General features: G+C 36.0%; 1 protein-coding gene across 2 annotated transcripts in view; it reads left to right on the forward strand.

Moving 5' to 3' along the window:
- The window catches only part of RERG (RAS like estrogen regulated growth inhibitor), a 118,652-nt gene extending 115,381 nt beyond the window's left edge, over nt 1-3,271 (forward strand). Inside the window, exon 4 of one of the 2 annotated variants that reach the window (XM_010345118.3) lies at nt 1,127-3,271. In XM_010345118.3, the coding sequence (XP_010343420.1) occupies nt 1,127-1,534 (408 nt within the window). In that variant the 3' untranslated portion in view covers nt 1,535-3,271. The remainder of the gene's footprint in view (nt 1-1,126) is intronic. The other variant, XM_010345117.3, reaches the window with a different exon arrangement.
- Nucleotides 3,272-21,083: the final 17,812 nt, after the last annotated feature.

The following is a 21,083-nucleotide window of genomic DNA, read 5'->3' on the forward strand; positions in this document are numbered from 1 at the left end:
AGGTGAGTCCTTAAGAAAGAGATTCAATATACGTTGTATTCTAAACTTACATGACTACATGTAAGTTTGTTTGCTTGTTTGGTCATTTCAGGATACTTTATTTTAGTTATCTTTCTTGTAATATTTGGCATTAGGTCAGTGACTTCTGATACAAAAGGGTTCATAGACAGGTTTAGTTTTCAGGTATAGAAATGGCCACTGGAATGACAGAAAGCTGAAGGTTTCCATGGTACTTTATCAATGACCTATGACCCCAAAAAAGACTTGAATCAAAGTGTTTAAACCAAGAAATGTTCTTGAAATGAATTACCCACTTTTCCGTCTCATCACCACCTACTTATTCTCTGACCTTCAGGGAGCACGGATTCTGAAGAGAGAGGCAGCCGGGAAGTGTATGCCTCTAGACGTCATTTGAACCAGGAAAGCAATGCTTTTTCAAATCATACATGCTCCTATGAAGGAGTGATAACACACCTCGAGAATCACTTCAAAAGAGTTTCTGTCATTGGTACTACATGACATTTTCAGGGCACCGAGATAGGAAAAGAAAGTAAAAAGCCAAATCGTTTAGCATAGAGTTGGATTCTCTATATATTTTGTCAGTTTTTCTGGAGGCTAATTGTCTATAAACTGAAGAGAGAGAAAATTAAAACAAACAACAAACCAAAAAAGTAATAAATAAACCAAAATGGCGTCTTGATAAATTTTGGCTCTAATTCTGATACTTAAAAGGTGGGATAGGGGCTACTTGTCTGTTAAAAATTTGCTAATTCCTTAATTGTGATGAAAATTCTTAAAAGTGATGTGCTCAACTAAGATTAGAATTTCTCTTTAGTTCTTATGATTACAAATTTAATGATATGGCAAGAAAAAATTCAAAGCAGAAAGTTAGTTAAAATCTGTTAAATTAGAAAATTTTCAGTTCTCTGAAATAGTTGAGATGAATACGTAAATACATAGTTTTAAATAAAACTAATTTAGAAAGTTTGTACAATTAGAGTGCCACGACATTTCAATGACTTTGGATATAAAGAATCATAATTAATGGATTACTGTCAGCGTTAGCGGCATCCATATATTTTGATTATTTCCAGGTCTCTTGACGGCCATTTTTCTCTGCCAACAGGAAGATGCCATTCAGAAGGAAGGGCACATGCGATGGGGGGAAGGCTTTGTGCTGGTTTACGACATTACTGACCGAGGAAGTTTTGAGGAAGTGCTGCCACTTAAGAACATCCTAGATGAGGTCAAGAAGCCCAAGAATGTGACTCTCATCTTGGTTGGAAACAAAGCTGACTTGGACCACTCAAGGCAGGTTAGCACAGAAGAAGGAGAGAAGCTGGCCACAGAACTGGCTTGTGCTTTTTACGAGTGTTCTGCCTGCACTGGAGAAGGGAACATCACGGAGATATTCTATGAGTTGTGTCGAGAGGTACGTCGCCGGAGGATGGTGCAGGGCAAGACAAGGCGACGCAGCTCCACCACGCATGTCAAGCAAGCCATTAACAAGATGCTTACCAAAATCAGTAGTTAGGCAGCCCAGCTGAGGTGGACAGATAATTGGAAATACTCTTCCCTTTCTGTTCCCCTTTCAAAAATAAAACAACATATTGCATTCTTTGCTTTGATGGGAAAAGTCTGGGCTTCCCATTGTTCCCAGCCTCCCAGAGATTGAGAAGTTTTAGCATGTTTTATGCAATTTCAGTGCTAACAACTTCTTCCTTTCCTGCTTGAATAAGATACACTCTAATGGCATTTGAACACATAATCACCAGAGATTCTGAAATGACTGGTTTATATTAAGCTATTTTTAGGCATCTTCACCTTGCTTAAGTAGGTTGAAGTTTTTTCAAAGGCATTTAAAAATGCAATTTCTTGTCAGATACTACAAATAATTATCTTAAAAGTCTAAGATAGCAGAAAATATAGTAAAAACACAGGAGAAGTAGCTGAGCTATTGGAACAGGAAATAGAAATAACTCTGTGTTTGAAGTGAGGATTTTCTGAATTATCTACTATCATCTAGGTTTTCTTTAATCTTTATTCTTAAGTTCAAGCATCCTCTCACTAATGTTTTTCACTATAACAAGGAGTTTGTTTCATTTTGAGTTGACTGTCTGAATGATCTATTGATCATTACATCATAATTCTCCTTCCTTGGCTTAAACAAGATTTTCACTGTAACAAAAGCAGTAGGATACACAATCCAGATCCTGATGGGCCTTGTTTCATCAAGCCAGGATGATGTAAAAACATTGGAAGTCTTTTCACTAAAGCCTGACTTTATTGAAAGCTAGTAGAAAATGTAGATTTACAGACAAATGATTTGTTTATCACCTTAGCAGAAAAACCACAGTCTAAAAAACAAGAAAATTAAGAATGGAGCTTAACTGTGCCTCCATTGGGAAGTCTAGACATTGAGCCAGATACAGTCAGAAAAAATAGCCTCGGATTTATTAAGTTTGCCACATGACTTGCTTTGATATTTTGGATAAATTAAGTCACTTAGAAGAATTCAAAAAAGAATGGGAGATTAAAGTTCATTACAGCTGAATAAATGTGTCTAAAACAGATTCTTGTATTCTGAAAGTACAGTCAACAACTGATAAAACTTTAGGATTATTTTCTCTCCCATTATGCCCCATATATCAAGATTTGGGTACTTTATTTTAGTAGAAAATATATATCTTTTACATATGTATGTATTTATAAATGCATAGATGTATGTATAAAAATTTGTAAGAGTTGGAGGCTTTAATTCGCCAATGCATTTGGACAACTTGGTGTAACTGACTATTTTATGTGACTATAATAAAAAGCATAATATTCTCATTCTGTCATATTTGGGTAATCTTTCTTGTGATAACATGAAACATTTATAATTTGAAGGCAGACTTGAGGGGACAACTTAATTGCAAAATTGACAGATAAGTGAACGTGATATAAAAAAATTAGCTCCTGTTGATAAAAATAGCTGCTATTTTTGGAGTCTTTATGTATGATTTTAGGCACTTTATGTATTATCAAATCTTTACAATCACTGTGCAAGACTAGTACTGTAAGCACAACTGTAGAGATAAAGATATTGAGTCACAAGGAGAAAAAAGTAGTAAAGCCAATGTTGCATAGCTATTAAGAGGGTAGAACTTGAACCCAAAGAGGATTTGAACCCAAAGAGTCAAAAAGTTGGATCTAGAGCCCGCATTATTATCCACTATGTACTTATTATACTGGAGAAGACACTGAAGCAGATAATTCATTTTATTTATGTTTTCATTCACTCATTACAAATATTTATACATGCTGGACACATACTTGGTACAAATTAGCCTATTTGATGGTGTCTGATCTGAGCCTTAAAAAATATATGAGAGTTATCCAAGAAAGAAACATGGTAAACATATTCTAGGCAAAGGAAATAGCATGGAATCAAAATACAGAGACATGAACAGTGATGGTAAGTGTGGTAATGAAAAAGTTTAGAGGGCCATATATATTATTTTTAGGGGAAAAGGAGAAAGAGAACAAAAGGATTTTTTTTTAACGAAGAGGCAGGAAAGAAGAAAGAAAATCAAAAATTTCTATTCGGGCAAGCAAGTACCTATTAAAGAATCAAGTTGGCAAACTTAACTATGATTCATTTTCAGTAAAGTCCTTTTGGACAAGGTAAGTGAAATGGAAGCAGATAAAAATTATTTTTGAAATTTCATTATCTTCTAGAATTAGTAACTTTGATTCTCTCATGTCTATACTTGGAAATATAGTTCAGCCAATTCTTATTAAAAATAAGCTCTTATGGAGGCATAATGAAATACGTGGGTGTCATTCTTGAGTCAAAAAAAGTAAATTAAACACACAGTCACCAACACCAGAGACTACTCTAGATATGTGGATACAGATCCAGACATTAAAAACCAGAGAACCACTGGCATAAGTTTCAACCACTAATTACAGAAGACCGTGAGATATTCAAATATAAATTGGTTATTTGTCTCATGCCCCAGGATTCTCCCCAAATGTAATATTATAGGTAAGTTAATACTACTAGTTGTTTAGAAGCTGAGCTTCATTTTTATGAATGCTAAGGAAGTGAGACTCACTTTGTAAAAAGTAGAGACAGTGTTTTATATTCAGTATTGAAAGCATAACATTCGCTTGTCCATTATGGAATAATAGGAACTACATTTACTCGTACATATTAAACTAGAAAAAAGTCAGATAAAATATATAGAACAATGGTTTTCAGATATTGAATAACAAGCAATAGAGTGCAGTCATCCCTAAAAGAAGGGAAATAAATTATGTAAACCCTTTGAATGCTTCAGTCTACTACCAAATGACAGGTTTCAAGAAGTAGTATAGTGAAAAATAAAAAAGCAGGAAGGAAGGAAGGGTAAAAAGACGGAAAGGAAAAAAGGAAGGAAAGAAGGAAGGAAAGGAAGGAAGGAAAGGAAGAAGACAAGGAAGGAAGACGGGAAGGAAAGGAAAGAAAAAGGAAAGGAAAGGAAAAGAAAATGCTGGGCATGTGGCCTCATGTCTGTAATCCTGGCACTTCGGGAGGATAGGCACATGAATCACTTGAGCCCAGGAGTTCGAGACTAGCCTGGACTATATGACAAAACCCCGTCTCTACTAAAAACACAAAAATTATCTGGGCATGGTGGTGCACGCCCGTAATCCCAGCTACTGCTGAGGCTAAGGCAGGAGAATCACTTGAGCCCAGGAAGCAGAGGTTGCTGTGAGCCCAGATCATGCCACTACACTCCAGCCTGGGTGACAGAGTGAGATTCTGTCAAACAAACAAACAACAAAAGCAAACAAACAAAATAACAAAAACAAAAAACACCACAGAACTCATTGAGTTGAATAGACAAAAATCAGAAGTAGGGGAGGTCAAGTTGATAAGGATCTGTGGGATAGAATGTCTGAAAAAGGGAAACATAACAGAGAGAAATCTCCAGAGATGTATTAAAGAGTTCCTTTTACTTTTTGGCTTAATATGGATCAGTACATGGTAAGAGGATGCTACACATGGATGTAGTAAGAAGTGCAGAAAAGCAGTAGGTAAAAATTTGGTGGGGGAGCATAATAAGGCTGACAATAGTTTGCATACCCTCCAGCCACATTGAGAAGACCACATAATATACAAGTAATATACAGGATCTTAGACACTGTGTTTATATCCAGGACATTAGGACATTGTGTGAATTTTGAGTCTAAATTAGCCCTAGATCAGGATGCTAAGTAATTGCTCTAACACAGCTTAAAAGACAGCCTGAAACTGATTAAACTGAGTCCAAGTAATTTGATTTTGTGCTAGGAAAAAATCCAACACGCTAAGTAAAATCCTGTGCCCAATAAGATAAAAATTACAATGGCTGGCATCCATTCAAAAATTGCTTTGCAGCCAAAGAAGCAGGAAAATATAATTCATCAATAGAAGAAAAATCAACTAATCAATAGAAACAGACAAAAATGACAAATGCTAGCATTAGCAAACAAAAAATTTAATCTAACCATTATATGCTCAATATGTTCAAGAAGGTAGAGAAAGACATAAAAATAATGAATGAGGACATAAATAAAAGTTATAAACAAGACCCAAATGTAATATCTAGAGATAGAAAATACAATATCTGAAATAGAAATACACTGTGTAGAATTTACATCAGATTAGACTCTGAAAAATTGGTAAATCAGCTTGATGACATAGTAATAGAAATAATCCAAATGAAGAAAAGAGAAGAAAAAAAGACTAAAGAGATAAAAATGAACACATCATCAGTAATTTCTGGAATAAAACCAAGCAGTCTAATATACATGTCTATTATTGGACTCCCAGAAGTAGAAAAGAGGATGGTGGGACCAAAAAAAAAAGAACAACTAATAGTCAAAAAAAATTCATATTATAAACCCTCAAATCCAAGAAACCCAAAAGACTCTAAGGAATAAAAAACAAAGAAAACAATATATCAATACAAACAATACATCAAAATCAAATTACTACAAAACTATGATAAAGAGAAAATCTTAAAAGCAGTCAGTAGAGGCTGAGGGCAGTGGCTCATGCCTGTAATCCCAGCAGTTTAGGAGGCCAAAGTGGGAAGATCAACTGAGGTCAGGAGTTTGAGACCAGCTTGACCAACATGTTGAAACGCTGTCTCTACTAAAAATACAAAAAACTTGGCTGGGTGTGGTGGTGGGCACCTTTAATCTCAGCTACTTGGGAGACTGAGGCAGGAGAATCACTTGAACCCAGGAGGTGAAGGCTGCAGTGAGCCAAGATCATGCCACTGCAGTACAACCTCGGTGACAGAGTGAGACCCTGTCTCAAAGAAAAAAAGAAAAGAAATTTAAAAAGCAGCCAATGGGGTAAATAGACACATTAAATACAGCCAAGCAAAGGCAAGAATGACAGCCAACTTTGTTTATAAAACTATGCAAGCCAGAAGTCATTGAAATGAAATATTTAAAATGAAGGAAAAGAAATGTCAACTTACAATTCTATTCCAAGTGAAAGTATATTTTAATAATAAAGGAATTACAAAGACTACCTCATATGATAAAAGATCTAGGAGAATTTATCACCAGCAGGTCTGTAATGCCAGAAAGGTAAAGAACATTTTCAGGGAAAAATATATAATAGCATTTTCACCAAAGAAGGGTGGGAATAGATTTTAAGTTTCTGAAACTATTCGTAAAATGTCATAATATTATTTGGAGATAGGCCATGATAATAAGTTAAATGTATATGTTGTAAACTTTAGAGCAGTCACTTAAAACTAAAACAGAGACACGGCTAATCAGCCAATAGTGTATATAAAATGTAAGCATAAGAAATATTCAATTATTCTAATAAAAATCTGGAAAAGACAAAGAAAAATAAACAGATTGGATTAAAAGAAGAAAATTCGATTATATCTATGAATATACTAAATATGAGTGGTCTAAACACTCCAATTAAAAATCATAGATTTTCTAATTGGATAAAGCAAGAACAACCTACATACTGTACACAAGAAATCCTTATTAAATAAAAAAAAATACAAATAGATTAAAAATACATCAAATCTGAAATATATACTAAACACTAATTAAAGAAAGTCAGTGGACATATTAATATTGAACTAGATAGATGTCAGACCAAGAAAATTAACAGGAACCAAAAGAAAACTTTCCTAAAGATAAAGAGGTCAAATGAAAAAGACCTAACACTTGTAAATGTATGCACTTAATAACACAACTTCAAAACAAATAAAGAAAATGATAGGAATGAAACTACAGACAAATATATAATTATAATTAAATATTTCAAGTCTTCTCTCTCTGTAATTGATAGAACAAATAGATTTTTTAAATTGTACTTTAGATTCTGGGGTACATGTGTAGATCATGCAAGATTGTGTATAGGTGCATTCATGGTAATGTGGTTTGTTGCCACCATCCCCCCATCACCTATACCTCACATTTCTTCCCACGTTATTCCTCCCCCGCCCTCCCTCCCACTATCCCTCCCATAGCCCCCCCACCCCAGCGGACCCCAGTGTGTGATACTCCCCTTTGTGTCTAAGTGTTCTCATTGTTCAACACCTGCCTATGTGTGAGAACATGCAGTGTTTGATTTTCTGTTCTTGTGTCAGTTTGCTGAGAATGATGGTTTCCAGGTTCATCCATGTCCCTACAAAGGACATGAACTCATTGTTTTTTATGGCTGCATAGTATTCCATGGTGTATATGTGCCACATTTTCTTTGTCCAATCTATCACTGATGGACATTTAGGTTGGTTCCAGGTCTTTGCTATTGTAAACAGTGCCACAATGAACATGTGTATGCATGTGTCTTTAAATAGAATGATTTATAGTCCTTTGGGTATATATCCAGTAATGGGATTGCTGGGTCAAATGGAATTTCTATTTCTAGATCCTTGAGGAATCGGCACCCTGTTTTCCACAATGGTTGAATTAATTTACACTCCCCCCAACAGTGTAAAAGTGTTCCTATTTCTCCACATCCTCTCCAGCATCTGTTGTCTCCAGATTTTTTAATGATCACCATTCTAACTGGCATGAGATAGTATCTCAATGTGGTTTTGATTTGCATTTCTCTAATGACCAGTGATGAAGAGCATTTTTTCATATGTTTGTTGGCTTCAGATATGTCTTCTTTTGAAAAGTGTCTGTTCTTATCCTTTGCCCACTTTTGGATGGGTTTGTGCTTTTCTTGTAAATCTGTTTCCATTCTTTGTAGATTCTGGATATTAGTCCTTTGTCAGATGGGTAGATTGCAAAATTTTTTTCCATTCTGTTGGTTGCCGGTTCACTCTAATAAGATTGTTTCTTTTGCTGTACAGAAGCTCTGAAGTTTAATTTGATCCCATTTGTCTATTTTGGCTCTTATTGTTACATAAGGCCCTGAATTTGTTCAGAGAAAGCTCTTCTATTATGAGAATTTTCAGAAACTTGAGCATCCTTCATGGATCAAGAGTGAGTATATTTTATTTTCTTCCTTCACTAAAGAGTCTTCTAAATAAATACTGCCTCTTCTTTGACAAACTCTTTTCTGTACCACACAAGAAAATGCAACATATATTAATCAGTACATTTGCAGTCATAGCTGGCAGAAATTATCCAATCTGGCTTAAATGACTGGGAAGATCAAAGATGTTAGCTTCAGGCATGAATAGATCCAGGGATTTTTAAAGCACATCAGAATTTTCTCTTCATTCTCTGGCCACAAAATAAAAAAAAAAAAATTAAAAAAACAGCTACTGGTCAACCCAGGGGAAAGAGAGTTTTTGTTGATAATTTTTTTTGAAGATTTTTTTTTATTGCATTTTAAGTTTGGGGGTACATGTGAAGAACATGCAAGATTGTTGCATAGGTACACAAATGGCAGTTTGGTTTGCTGCCTTCCTTCCCCTCACCTGTATCTGTCATTTCTCCCCATGCTATCTCTTCCCACCTCCCAACCCCCGCTCCCTCATTTCCCCCCAATGGACCCCAGTGTGTAGTGCTCCCCTCCCTGTGTCCCTGTGTTCTCATTGTTCAGCACCCACCTATGAGTGAGAACATGTGGTGTTTGATTTTCTGCTCTTGTGTCAGTTTGCTGAGAATGATGGTTTCCAGGTTCATCCATGTTCCTACAAAGGACATGAACTCATCATTTTTGATGGCTGCGTAATATTCCATGGTGTATATGTACTGAAAAAACCCTTCACAGACCTTGATTGTCCTGATTTGGGTAATAAGCCCATCCTTAAATCATTCACTGTGATCAGAAGGTTGGATACTCTAGTTGCCCAAGACCATGCTTGCTGCTAACCTCTCTGTCTGGAGAAAAAGTTTAGCCTCACCCAGATAACATACAGTGGTTTCCCTGCAAGAATGAGCAGTTCTAGTTTCAGGAAAATGCTGATCTAGCACTATTTGCTGTCTTTTGTTTAAATCATTGAAACAAACAAAATGGAGTTCCATGTGAAACTCCTGATGTGCTGGTAGATTTGTTTCCCTTTGCTGCTAGGTATCCAGAGGTAAAAAAGGGGACCATTTCTGGCTGAAGAACACAGCCTAGCCTAGTATTTTCCTTTCATTGTTGCTATTACCAGCTGATAGTAAGGACTCTCAACTATCCGTTCTCTATAAATAGACTGGGGCACACCAGTATTTCCTGACCTGGAAAGAGATATCCCTATTGTATTTTTAGTTTCGTATCATTCAGTAGTCAAGCTCAGCTGCCTTTAAAAGCTCTCCAGAGATTCATCTCAAAGTTCCTGTGACCTCTCCTTTCTAACCTGAAGAAACCTCCTCAAGAGCTCATTCCTGGGTTGCTCCAGTTCCTAGCTCCTCTTCCATTTCCACTATTTCACCTCTAGAAAAATAAGCTTCTTTAAGATTCTCTGTATAAATTTTTTTGTCATCATCGTGTCTTCCTTTTTTGTTTTTTAATCAGAACCTACTATGTTTAGCTATCTGAATCTTCTCTATGAGCAAATGATGCCCAGCAGCTTCCTCATCCCACTCACTCTTGTCTTAAAATCACTTTGTACTTATCATTCACAACTCTGCACACCCAGACTAGCTGTAAATTTTCTCTTTCTCCCATTCTAAGACATCTTGTATCTGTCCAATGCTATAGTCAGGGATTCACAATATCATTTATAATTTAAAACGTTGCAGAGGTCAAGACCACCCTGGGCAACATGACAAAATCCCATCTTTACCAAAAAACACAGTAAGTTATCCAGGTATGGTGGTGCACACCAGTAGTCCCAGCTACCTGGGAGGCTGAGATGGGAGGATGGCTTGAGCTCAGCAGGAGGTCGAAGCTACAGTGATCTGTGATCTTGCCACTGCTCTCCAGCCTGGGTGACCACAGAGTGAGACCCTTTCCAAACAAAAACGAAAAACATGCAGGCCTTTTGCTTCAGCTTTTTCATAAATAGAAGACTCTATATTAATATATTAACATAGGACCTATGTGGAAAATCATGTCTACAAAGTTAATTTTTTCACAGCTATTTTCGTGACCTGTGAAATAGCTTGGTTTTGATTGTGCTATGGCTTGTGCCTAGAACATTATGCACTTCGTATCTGTCCCTTTATAGTCTCAAGTTTTTCTACTCAAGTCCATTTCCAAAAACCTAGTTTAAGGAAATAAAATAATACAGCAAATTCTTAGCATCAAAGGTATGAATTGCACTGTTATTTCTCATAACAACAATAGCAAAAATCAACTAAACAAAAAGGGGAGCCATTTACATACTCAATAATAAGGGATGTTTAAAATTATAATATACATAAATAAGCTTTGTAGAGACTTTGCAATGTTATTCATGAAGTTTATAAAAACATGTGAAAGTGTTTATGACATGTTTTAAAAACATAAGTGAGATGTAAATTATGCAGATAAATCTCAAGTAAAAACTATGTATAAAAGGACAAAAATAGGAGAATAAAATGGCAGAGTAGTTATCTTTTACTAGATTATGGAGGACTAGTTTTGGAGTTTGCTCAATAACCTGCACATACATCATCTCTTAGGATAAGAAAAAATAAGCTATAGAATTAAATATAAACTGCCTAATCAGTGACTCTTTTCCTTTTTCCTTCCTTGTACCCACAGATTACTTCGTTTATAATGATCACTTTCTGACTTGGATGGTAGTGATTTATGATTTTGTTAGTCTTGTGCACCAGATCATCATACACTTAACTGTAGGAATCCTGCCTTGTTTTCATTTTGGTTTCTGTGGCCCTGAGCAGAGTCTTCTAAAACCTCGGTACTCATCTGCACTTTGTTGTATTAATTTGAAAGTGTAAGAGTTGTAGTTCTAATTTTGAGTTATTATAACTTCTACTTTCTCTATAATGAGCTTCAAAGGACATGGCTAGAGACTAAACAAGCAAAAAAAAAATCAAACCAGCATCTAACTTATAAATATGAGACATCAGCTGACATGAGATCAGTCTCTGCATGAAAATTGCTACTGTTTCCTGAAAAGGATGAACAAAAATGAAACGACATACCAGAAGTAGAATTTTGGTCTAATGGCAAAGCCAAAATTTAAAATTTGAGAGCATGAAATCTGTAATCATTGCCTAAGATGAAAATGTCACTTGTTATTGAACATCTCTGCCTCTGCTTAGTCACGATTCAGGCTCAGTTTTGGTCCCTGATTCTAGCTGTGACTATACCCACCCAAAACCACCAGCTTAAAAATGTCCGGCTAGTAAAGCCAGTTATTTGTTTCCAAAATAAACTAGTGGTTAAGACTTTTAAAACGTAAGGTTAGCAAATTGATCTGTGGTCTTGCCTTGCCTAAAATGTGACTTTAAACGTGAACTCTGAGTAGTTGAATCTGGATACAAAGAACTCAGATTGCAGGGTTCTACTTCAGTCAGAATGTTGAAGTAAGTAGTTTGTCTTAAGTCATCCTCCCTTTTGTTATTCATATCCATCTTTTCCTCTCTCCTGCTTTCTCTTTTCCTTCTCCTTTTCTCTTGCTTATTTATTTCTGTCTCACACAATATCTGCTATTTTGTGACCCTATATTTTCAAAACATGTATACCTTTTTGTTAAATTTAGCACAAAGCTGCCTCTTTCTATATTCAAACTTTGGCCTCATGTTTTCTCCGTACACAGCAGCTATAACCTAACTGGATGTGTAAACAGACTGTTATCTATTCTTGTTCCAATCACTGAGTTTTGGCCAATCAGAGGCAGCCAACTATTCAAAGTGTGTTCAAGTAAGGCAAACACAGAGCTATAACCAATCTGGCTGTTTCCATACTTCACTACCTGTTTTCCATAGATTCCTTCACTTTTTCTGTCCACAAATGTTCTTCCACCATGTGGCTCTGCTGGAGCCTCTCTGCATATATTCTGACCTAGGAGGCTGCCCAATGCACCAACCATTCTCTGCTCAATTAAACTCTGCTATATTTAATTTGTCTAAGGTTTCTCTTTAACGCTTTGTGTAACCCTATTGAGGCTGTGATTCACATGGTCCAATTGAAGAACTACATAGCGAATAAATTGATTAATAACTAAAACCTAAGTTCAAGATAATCACCTGTTTATGGTATTTCTTTAACATCTTGAAGTAAACACATAGTCCACAACAATAATTTTTAGAATCCCCTTTCTTCTTTTTCCTATGTTAAAGTTTACGGAATCCATTGTTTTGAATTAGCCTCCTGCACTAGATCCCAGAAGACCAGAACAAACAAAAATGGGATCATGCATGCTAAATGCCACACAATCAAACTGCACTTTAAGCCAGTTTTTCCTGGACACAGGAGATTCACAAAAATCAATCAGAAAGAGCCCAGTCCATCTATGTCAGCATCATAAGGAAGTCCTCTCTGCTTTAACACTTACTGGAAAAGGAACCTGTAGTGAACTGATGTTAACCACTTTTAAAAAACTTTTTCTGTCTTCATGTTCCTACCTTACAAAACTAACCATTCTACCATGCCCAACTCATTTTATAAAATGACATTTTGCCTTATTCCAGGATTACAAAAGCCAATTCAATTTTTAAGTTTATTGTAATTTTGTCTTTTGACAACTCCTACTATAACTCCTGCAGCACATTTCTGCACAAATCCTCCAGGAAACATTTTCCTATTTTCCTCTCCCATTCAAATGTCTCCAGATTCTGCACTAGGTAAATTAAGTCCTCTGTATTGAGATGCCTATGTCACCTTACTTGGCAGAGGACTTTACAGATGTAATTAAGATGAGAACCTTGAAATGAAAAAAATTATCCTGGATTGTTGAGATGGCTCCAGTTGAATCACTTGGGTCCTTAAAGCAAAGAAACTTCCCTTGGCTAGAATCAGAGAAACAGATGTGACAACAATGAAAGTAGGGTAACAAAAATGAAGACTCTACCCACTATTGTTGGCTTTGAAGATGGAGGAAAGCCATCATGAGCCAAGAAATGGCAGGTGGCTTCTAGCAGCTGGAAAGAGCAAGGAAACATATTCTCTCCCAGATCCTCCAGAAAAAAACACAGCCCTACCCACACCTTGATTTTAACCTAAAGGACAAATATAAAAGGGATAGAACTTTACTTCAGTGGATAGTAATGAGGAAGGAACTGATGGAGAAAAGCTGAGACCCACTTTGATGTGGAAGATAAGTCCCTGCCTGGAAAGTACTTACATTTTAAAATTTGCTCACCAGTTTTGCTTCTTATAAGTGTCTTGGGTCTTCCCACAGGAAAGGAAAAACTCATTTACACTAATTTTTATAAATCTAAATTGCTCCCCTTTCCCATTTCCTTCATATTTGGAAAGCTGAAGACAAAATATAATAAATAAAGTTAATAAATATTATGTGTCTTGTGTGCTAGATGCTGTGAAATATGTGTTTTATGCATCATTTTATTTAATTCCCAAATCAAGCCTATACATTTGATATTACTACATTCAATAGATGAGGAAATAAAGGTCTAAATAAGGTAAAACTTTCCCAAGGCCTGTCAGCTAGAAAATGGCAGACCAAGAGTTAAACCTTGGTATCTTTGCCTATAAAACTCCAATTCTGAAGTACTGTTTTATAGTCTATCAACATAAAGATGAAAGTATAATATGCGTTGGGTATCCTTTTATTTCCCATGCACTGAAAAGGACTAGCCTCTACAAACCAATTTGAGACAGTAACATGCGAAGGATAAACGTCATGTACTCCCAAATTATATGATCATTTTATCTTGGAATGCCTGAATAAGTAATGGCTTTCAGGAATCTTAGAATATAGCACTGGCCAGGTGCAGTGGTTCCTGCTTGTAATCCTAGGCAATTTGGAAGACCAAGGTGAGACAATTTCTTGAGCTGAGGAGTTCAAGACTAGCCTGGGCAACATAGTAAAACATCATCTCTATAAAAATAAATTTTAAAAAGAATATAGCATTAAGCTCAATATCAGGCAAAGTATCCAACAGATAAGAACTATGCCCAAATATTAATTTTTTGATTTTGTATCCTGAGACCTTGCTGAAGTTGCTTATCAGCTTAAGGAGATTTGGGGCAGTTCCAAGATTTTTTTAGTCTCCATCTTGATTTCATTTGTGACCCAATGTTCATTCAGGAGCAGGTTATTTACTTTCCATGCGTGTGCATAGTTTTGAAGGTTCCTTTTTAGAGTTGATTCCCAGTTTTACTCCACTGTGGTCTGAGAGAGTGCTTGATATAATTTCAATTTTCTTAAATTTACTGAGGTTAATTTTGTGGCCTATCGTGTGGTTTATCTTGAAGAAAGTTGCATGCACTGTTAAATAGAATACATATTCTGTAGTTGTTGGGTAGAATGTTCTGTACATATCTGTTGAATTCATTTCTTCCAGGGTATAGTTTAAATCCATTGTATCTTTGCTGATTTTTCTGTCTTGATGACCTGTCTAGTGCGGTCAGTGGAATATCAAAGTCCCTACTATTATTGTGTTGCTTTCTATCTCATTTCTTAGGTCTGTTAGACCTCCAGTGTTGACGCATATATATTTAGGACTGTGATATTTTCCTGTTGGATAAGGCCTTTCATCATTATATAATGTCCCTCTTTGTCTTTTTAAATTGTTGCTGTTTTAAAGTTTTATTTGTCTGATATAAGAATAGTTACTCCTGTTCGCTTTTGGTGTCAATTTGCATGAAATGTCATTTTCCACCCCTTTACCTTAAGTTTATGTGAGTCCTTATGTGTTAGATGTGTCTCTTGAAGGCAGAACATAGTTGGCAGGTGAATTCTTATCCATTCTGCAATTCTGTATCTGTTAAGTGGAGCATGTATGCTATTTACATTCAAAGTTAGTATTGAGATGTGAGGTACCATTCCATTCATCTATTTGTTGCCTGTATATCTTGGATTTGGTTTTTGGTTTTTTGAATTGTATTTTTGTGTTATAGGTCCATGTAATTTATGCTTTAAACAGTTTCTGTTTTGATGTGTTTCCAGGATTTGTCTCAAGACTTAGAGCTCCTTTTAGCAGTTGTTGTAGTGCTTGCTTGGGAGTGGCAAATTCTCTCAGCATTTGTTTGTCTCAAAAAGACTGCATCTTTCCTTCATTTATGAAGCTTAGTTTCACTGGGTACAAAATTCTTATCTGATAATTATTTTGTTTGAGGAGGCCGAAGATAGGGCCCCAGTCCCATCTAGCTTGTGGGGTTTCTGCTGAGAAATCTGCTGTTAATTTGATAGGTTTTCCTTTAAAGGTTACCTGGCATTTTTTTTTTCCTCATAGCTGTTAAGATTCTTTCCTTCATCTGAACTTTAGATAACCTGATAACAATGTGCCTAGGTGAGGATCTTTTTGCTATGAATTTCCAAGGTGTTCTTTGAGCTTCTTGTGTTTGGATGTCTAGTTCTCTGGCAAGGCTAAGTTTTCCTCTATTATTCCCCAGGCACATTTTCCAAACTTTTAGATTTCTCTCCTTCCTCAACATCAATTATTCTTAGGTTTGGTCAGTTAACATAATCCCAGACTTCTCAGAGGGTTTTTAAATATTTCTTATTCTTTTTTTTTTTCTGTCTTTGCTGAATTGAGTTAATTTGAAAACATTGTCTTCAAGCTCTGAATTTCTTTCTTCAGATTATCCTATTCTATTGCTGAGACTTTCCAGAGTATTTTGCATTTCCATAAGTGCTTCCATTGTTTCCTGAAGTTTTGACTGTTCTTTTCTTTATGCCATCTATTTTGTTGAATATTTCTCACTTCACTTCTTGTATCTTTTTCTTTTTTTTATTTCCTAACATTGGGCTTCACCTTTCTCTGATGCCTCCCTCATTAGCTTAATAACTAACTTTATGAATTCTTTTTCAGGTGAATCAGGGATTTCTTCTTGGTTTGGATCCATTGCTGGTGAACTAGTATGATTTTGGGGGGTGTTAAGGAGCCTTGTTTTGTCATATTACCAGAGTTGATTTTCTGGTTTCTTCTCAGTTGGGTAGTTTCTGTCAGAGGGAGATCTAGGGCTCAAGGCTATTGTTCCAATCGTTTTATTCCACAGAGTCTTTCCTTGATATTGCATTTGCCCCCCTTGCCCAAGGGATGTGGCTTCCTGAGAGCCAGGCTGTAGTGATTGCTATCTCTCTTCTGGGTCTAGCCTACCAGCAAGTCTACCAGGTTCCGGGGTGATACTGGGGGTTGTCTGCACGGAGTCCTGTGATCTGAACCATCTGTGGTTCTCTCAGCTGCGGATACCAGCACCTGCTCTGGTGGAGGTGGCGGGGGGTAAAATGGACTCTGTGAGGGTCCTTAGCTTGTGTTGATTAGTGCCCTATTTTTGTGCTAGTTGGCCTCCTGCCAGAAGGTAGTGATTAGTTTCAAGAGAACATCAGCTGGGGTAGTATCGAGATGGGGTTTTATCATGTTGGGCAAGCTGGTCTGGAACTCCTGACCACAAGTGATCCACCTGCCTCAGTCCCCCAAAATGACATTTCCCACAATTTCCCCATTTTGATGTTCCATCTGAGACAAAGTGTTATTTCTGATATTTTTTTTTATTTTGTTTATAGACTTCTTATTAGGTTAAGTTGACCAGATGCTGCATACAATACAAAGATAAGCATGACAAATTTCTGTTCTCAGAGTTCTGAGTCAACTGGAGAAGATAGATGAATTAAAACATTGTATTGACTTTGGTGTAATATTGTGCTCTGAAAGAGATGGTGAAAAGTAAAGCACCTGATCCAGAAAGCAGGGTGGCTGTGGGAAGGACTCAGAGCTTTGTGGCAGAGAATAAACTCGGAACTGCATCTTCAAGGCTGAGCCAAATCTAGCACAATGTGAGAGCTTGCAGGATGAAAGGAAGACAACAGGTTCAAGAGGGATCATGCAAAAAAGGACAGAATAAGAATAGCAGGCCAATTATCATACTGTATGAACTGGGACTAAATAACAGGTACAGATAGGCAAAGCTGGTTTGGTGTTGAATTTTGTCATTGTTGAATACAAATAATCTCACAAAATGATATAGATATATATACTTATCCTGGCTAACAAAACCATAAGTCTAACATAATATGATTACAACATAGTATGTTAAGATTAATAAAACTTTGCTGTAACATACCTTCTTTCAGAAACCTGTGATTGAGTTTTGGTCCTTAAATAATGTTAAATACTTCTTTCATTTATTTATAAATGATAACATTAGTTTTGTGGTAGACAGGTCTATGGAAACCTACATCCAAACTTCAAGAAAGCTGAGAAGCCAAAAAAGAGGCTGAAATACCCGGTTTCTTAGAAAGAAATATTTAATAAAATCTTATGAACAGAAGCCACATCTGTGTCTGCTGCCATACAAGACAAGATGGTGGATCTCCATCCTATTATCCTCCAGACCCAGGGTGTAAAAGGGAAAGCGTGATTCAGAAGGGAGAGTAGGATTACTGAATTACGATAACATCAAAGTTGTTTAACCTAAGGGTAGGATTTACAGTAAGTAAAACCTCTTACAAAAGGAACAATAGCTAAATGGAAATCTTAGAGGGTTCTTGAAATGGGTTAATCAGAAGTCAATACGGCAGATTAACATAGAAGATGGAGTTGCTTTGACCTCTACAACATTATAATTACACATCTTCATTAAGTAAGAGATCTATGGGTCCTATTAGCCATTATAAACTGTGATGCAAATACTGAAGATTATAAGTGTATGGAAGGAAGTAAAGACTCAGCATGATCATCTTTTGACATTCACTAGGATTGTACCTCTTGGGAGCCCATGAAACATCAATTTCCCCTGTAGTTTTCCTGAATGATAATATAGTTCCATTTGTGTTTGGCTAGTAACAGTAGAGTATACAACTATCACAGGCTCTTCCCATGGCCCAAACCACCCTACGTATGGTTTGTATTTGGGTCACATATGAATGTTTGTATTTGATGGCAAGCTGGTCACACTATGTATGTTTGTATTTGATAGAAAGCTGTTTTATTCCTAAACATTGCGGAGAAGATAACATTTCTTTCTTGAAATAGTAAGAAACAGTACAACCTATAAGTTATTTTTATTACTAAATAGGAGTCCCCACATATTCCTATTTCAATATCAACTTAGTCATGAGTCAAGCAAAAAAATTAACATGCCAGAAAAGATAACTCTGGGAGCACTGAAGTGAGTGGCATTTTATACGTTAAGATGATCAAGAACTTCTATTTGAGGAGAAGAAATAGAATTCTGCTCTGGGTAGTTTGTTTTCATCTAAGAGTAAGACATCACTTTTGGGGTTTAGGATGATGGCTTGTTTAGCTTGTTTCCTTTTTCCATAAGTTTCACTGCCATATTCACCAGCTTCAGACAGAACTGAGCTCTTACTTTTTTTACATTTATAATTAACTACATCTAATATAAAAATGACAATTCCACTTTCAGCTTTTGTAGCTTGAAAAAAATTATAAATAAAATTAGAACAGGGACAGGCTAGATTTCAAGTCTAAAATATTTAACTTATTCAAATGTTCTGAGAATTTCTAAAGTCAATTCTCATGAAAACCTGTGTACATTCAAATGATCACCTCATGGCCAGAAGGAAATAAATAGCTTTTCAGCAAAACCCAGAATATAATATTAAATACCAGAAAGAATCACAGATCATCTACTTCAACATCTTTGGATTATAAGTAAGGAAACTGAGGCCAGAAAGAATGTATGACTTTCTAAAAGGTCACATGCTTAATGCACTTAATGCAGGATGATTCTATAACCTAATCTTTGAGCCAGTGTACTCTGATATGTATATTGTAGAGTAGCAGTAGGTCACAAATATTGGTGATTAACTGTAATGTATAGCACTACATTTATTCATTTGTCATTTCCTTTTCAATTCTTCAGAAAGATGTGAAGACATGCCCAGGGATTTTGCAAAAGAGGAGATTTACATATACAAAAGGAAAAATCTTAATAAATAAAGGCAACCAATTCACTTCGTTTGATGCGAATCTATCCTGAGTCAACTCTCTTCCATTTGTTCCCTCAGTATTAATCAGGTATTAGCATGCATTATATGTCTCGTTTTAGTGAATTAATTTTATATCTTCCTCCAGAGGCTTGCAAGTTTCCAATACCATTGTTTTCATGCCTCCCAAGACCCCTTACAGGAAAACTGAAGTAGAAAGAAACCAAAATAATGTGAAAATTTTTCCATACATCTCCTATTTCTAAAGCATATCTTGTAATATAAAGCTTTTTAAACATCAGAGCAAAAATAAACAGCTAATATGATCCTATCTCAAACTTGATTTAGGTAGGTTCCTTTTGGCAATGATTAAAATGTATCTGGTTATTGCTAGCTGACTTTGTTGAATTCATTTCAAAAAATACATAAAATCCCATATGTAGTAAGCAGTAATACCAGTATCAGATACTTATCAGCATGCTATAATTTTCATAGAAAAGATACTTCAGTTCCCATTGTAGGAAGTCAATTATATTTTATGAGTGATACCAATAAAACCTATATAACGCCACACTGAGTGTTCGTATAACAAGACTGAGTAGAATCAGTCCAGAACAATTAATCTTGATAACAAGAAAACACAAAAACTCTGTCTTCTCAAGTAAGAAAATGAAGACATGAATTTATAATTTTATTTAGCAATTCAAAATGAAAGGTCAGATCATGTATCTGGACCAGGAAGTAGGAATGACTATTAGACAGTAATTTAATAAGTAAATGAACAGGAAACTAATCTTGTAGTCATAGTAACTGATTTCTGTGTGACTCTACTGAAAACAGGCTTGCCTGAAAAAGTAAAAGCTCTGATTTTATTCATAATGCCCTGGATTTCATGTAAGAGATAATTGAGGCATAAACAAACATTTGCTGTTAACATTCACAATATTTGCTGTTAATAGAATGATACTTGAGATGTTTATGGCATTTGTGAACATTTGATCAAACATTTGTTACATACTGCATGTTTTTGTCTCCCCAAAATTTATATGTTGAAACCTCAACCCCCAAGGGGATGATATAAAAAAGTGGGCCTTTGGGAGTAATTAGGTTTAGATGAAGTCATGAGGGTAGAGCTTTCATGATGGGATCAGTGTCCTTTTAAGAAGAAAAGGAAATCAGAGATGCCTTTTTCTGCATGTTAGGAGGAATCAAGAAGGCAGCTGTCTACAAGCCAGAAAGCAGCTACTCAGCAGACACCCGACCTGCCAGCATCATGATATTGGATTTCTCAGCCTTCAGAACTGTGAGAAATAAATGTGTGTTGTTTAAGCCATTGGCCTCTAACCTTTTTGGCACCAGGGATTGGTTTCATGGAAGACAATTTTTCCACAGACCAGGGTGTGAGGGATGGTTTTGGTACAATTCAAGCACATTACATTTATTGTGTACTTTATTTCTATCATTACTGCATTGTAATATACAGTGAGATAATTATACAACTCACTATAATGTAGAATCAGTGGGAGCTCTGAGCTTGTTTATCTGAAACTAGACAGTTCCATCTAGGGGTGATGGGAGACAGTGACAGATATCAGGCATTAGATTCTCACAAGGAGTGTGCAGCCTAGATCCCTTGCATGTACAGTTCACAATACGGTTTGTGCTCCTATGAGAATCTAA

The sequence above is a fragment of the Saimiri boliviensis genome, chromosome 7 (genome assembly GCF_048565385.1).
Source record: "Saimiri boliviensis isolate mSaiBol1 chromosome 7, mSaiBol1.pri, whole genome shotgun sequence".
Taxonomy (NCBI): Eukaryota; Metazoa; Chordata; class Mammalia; order Primates; family Cebidae; genus Saimiri; species Saimiri boliviensis.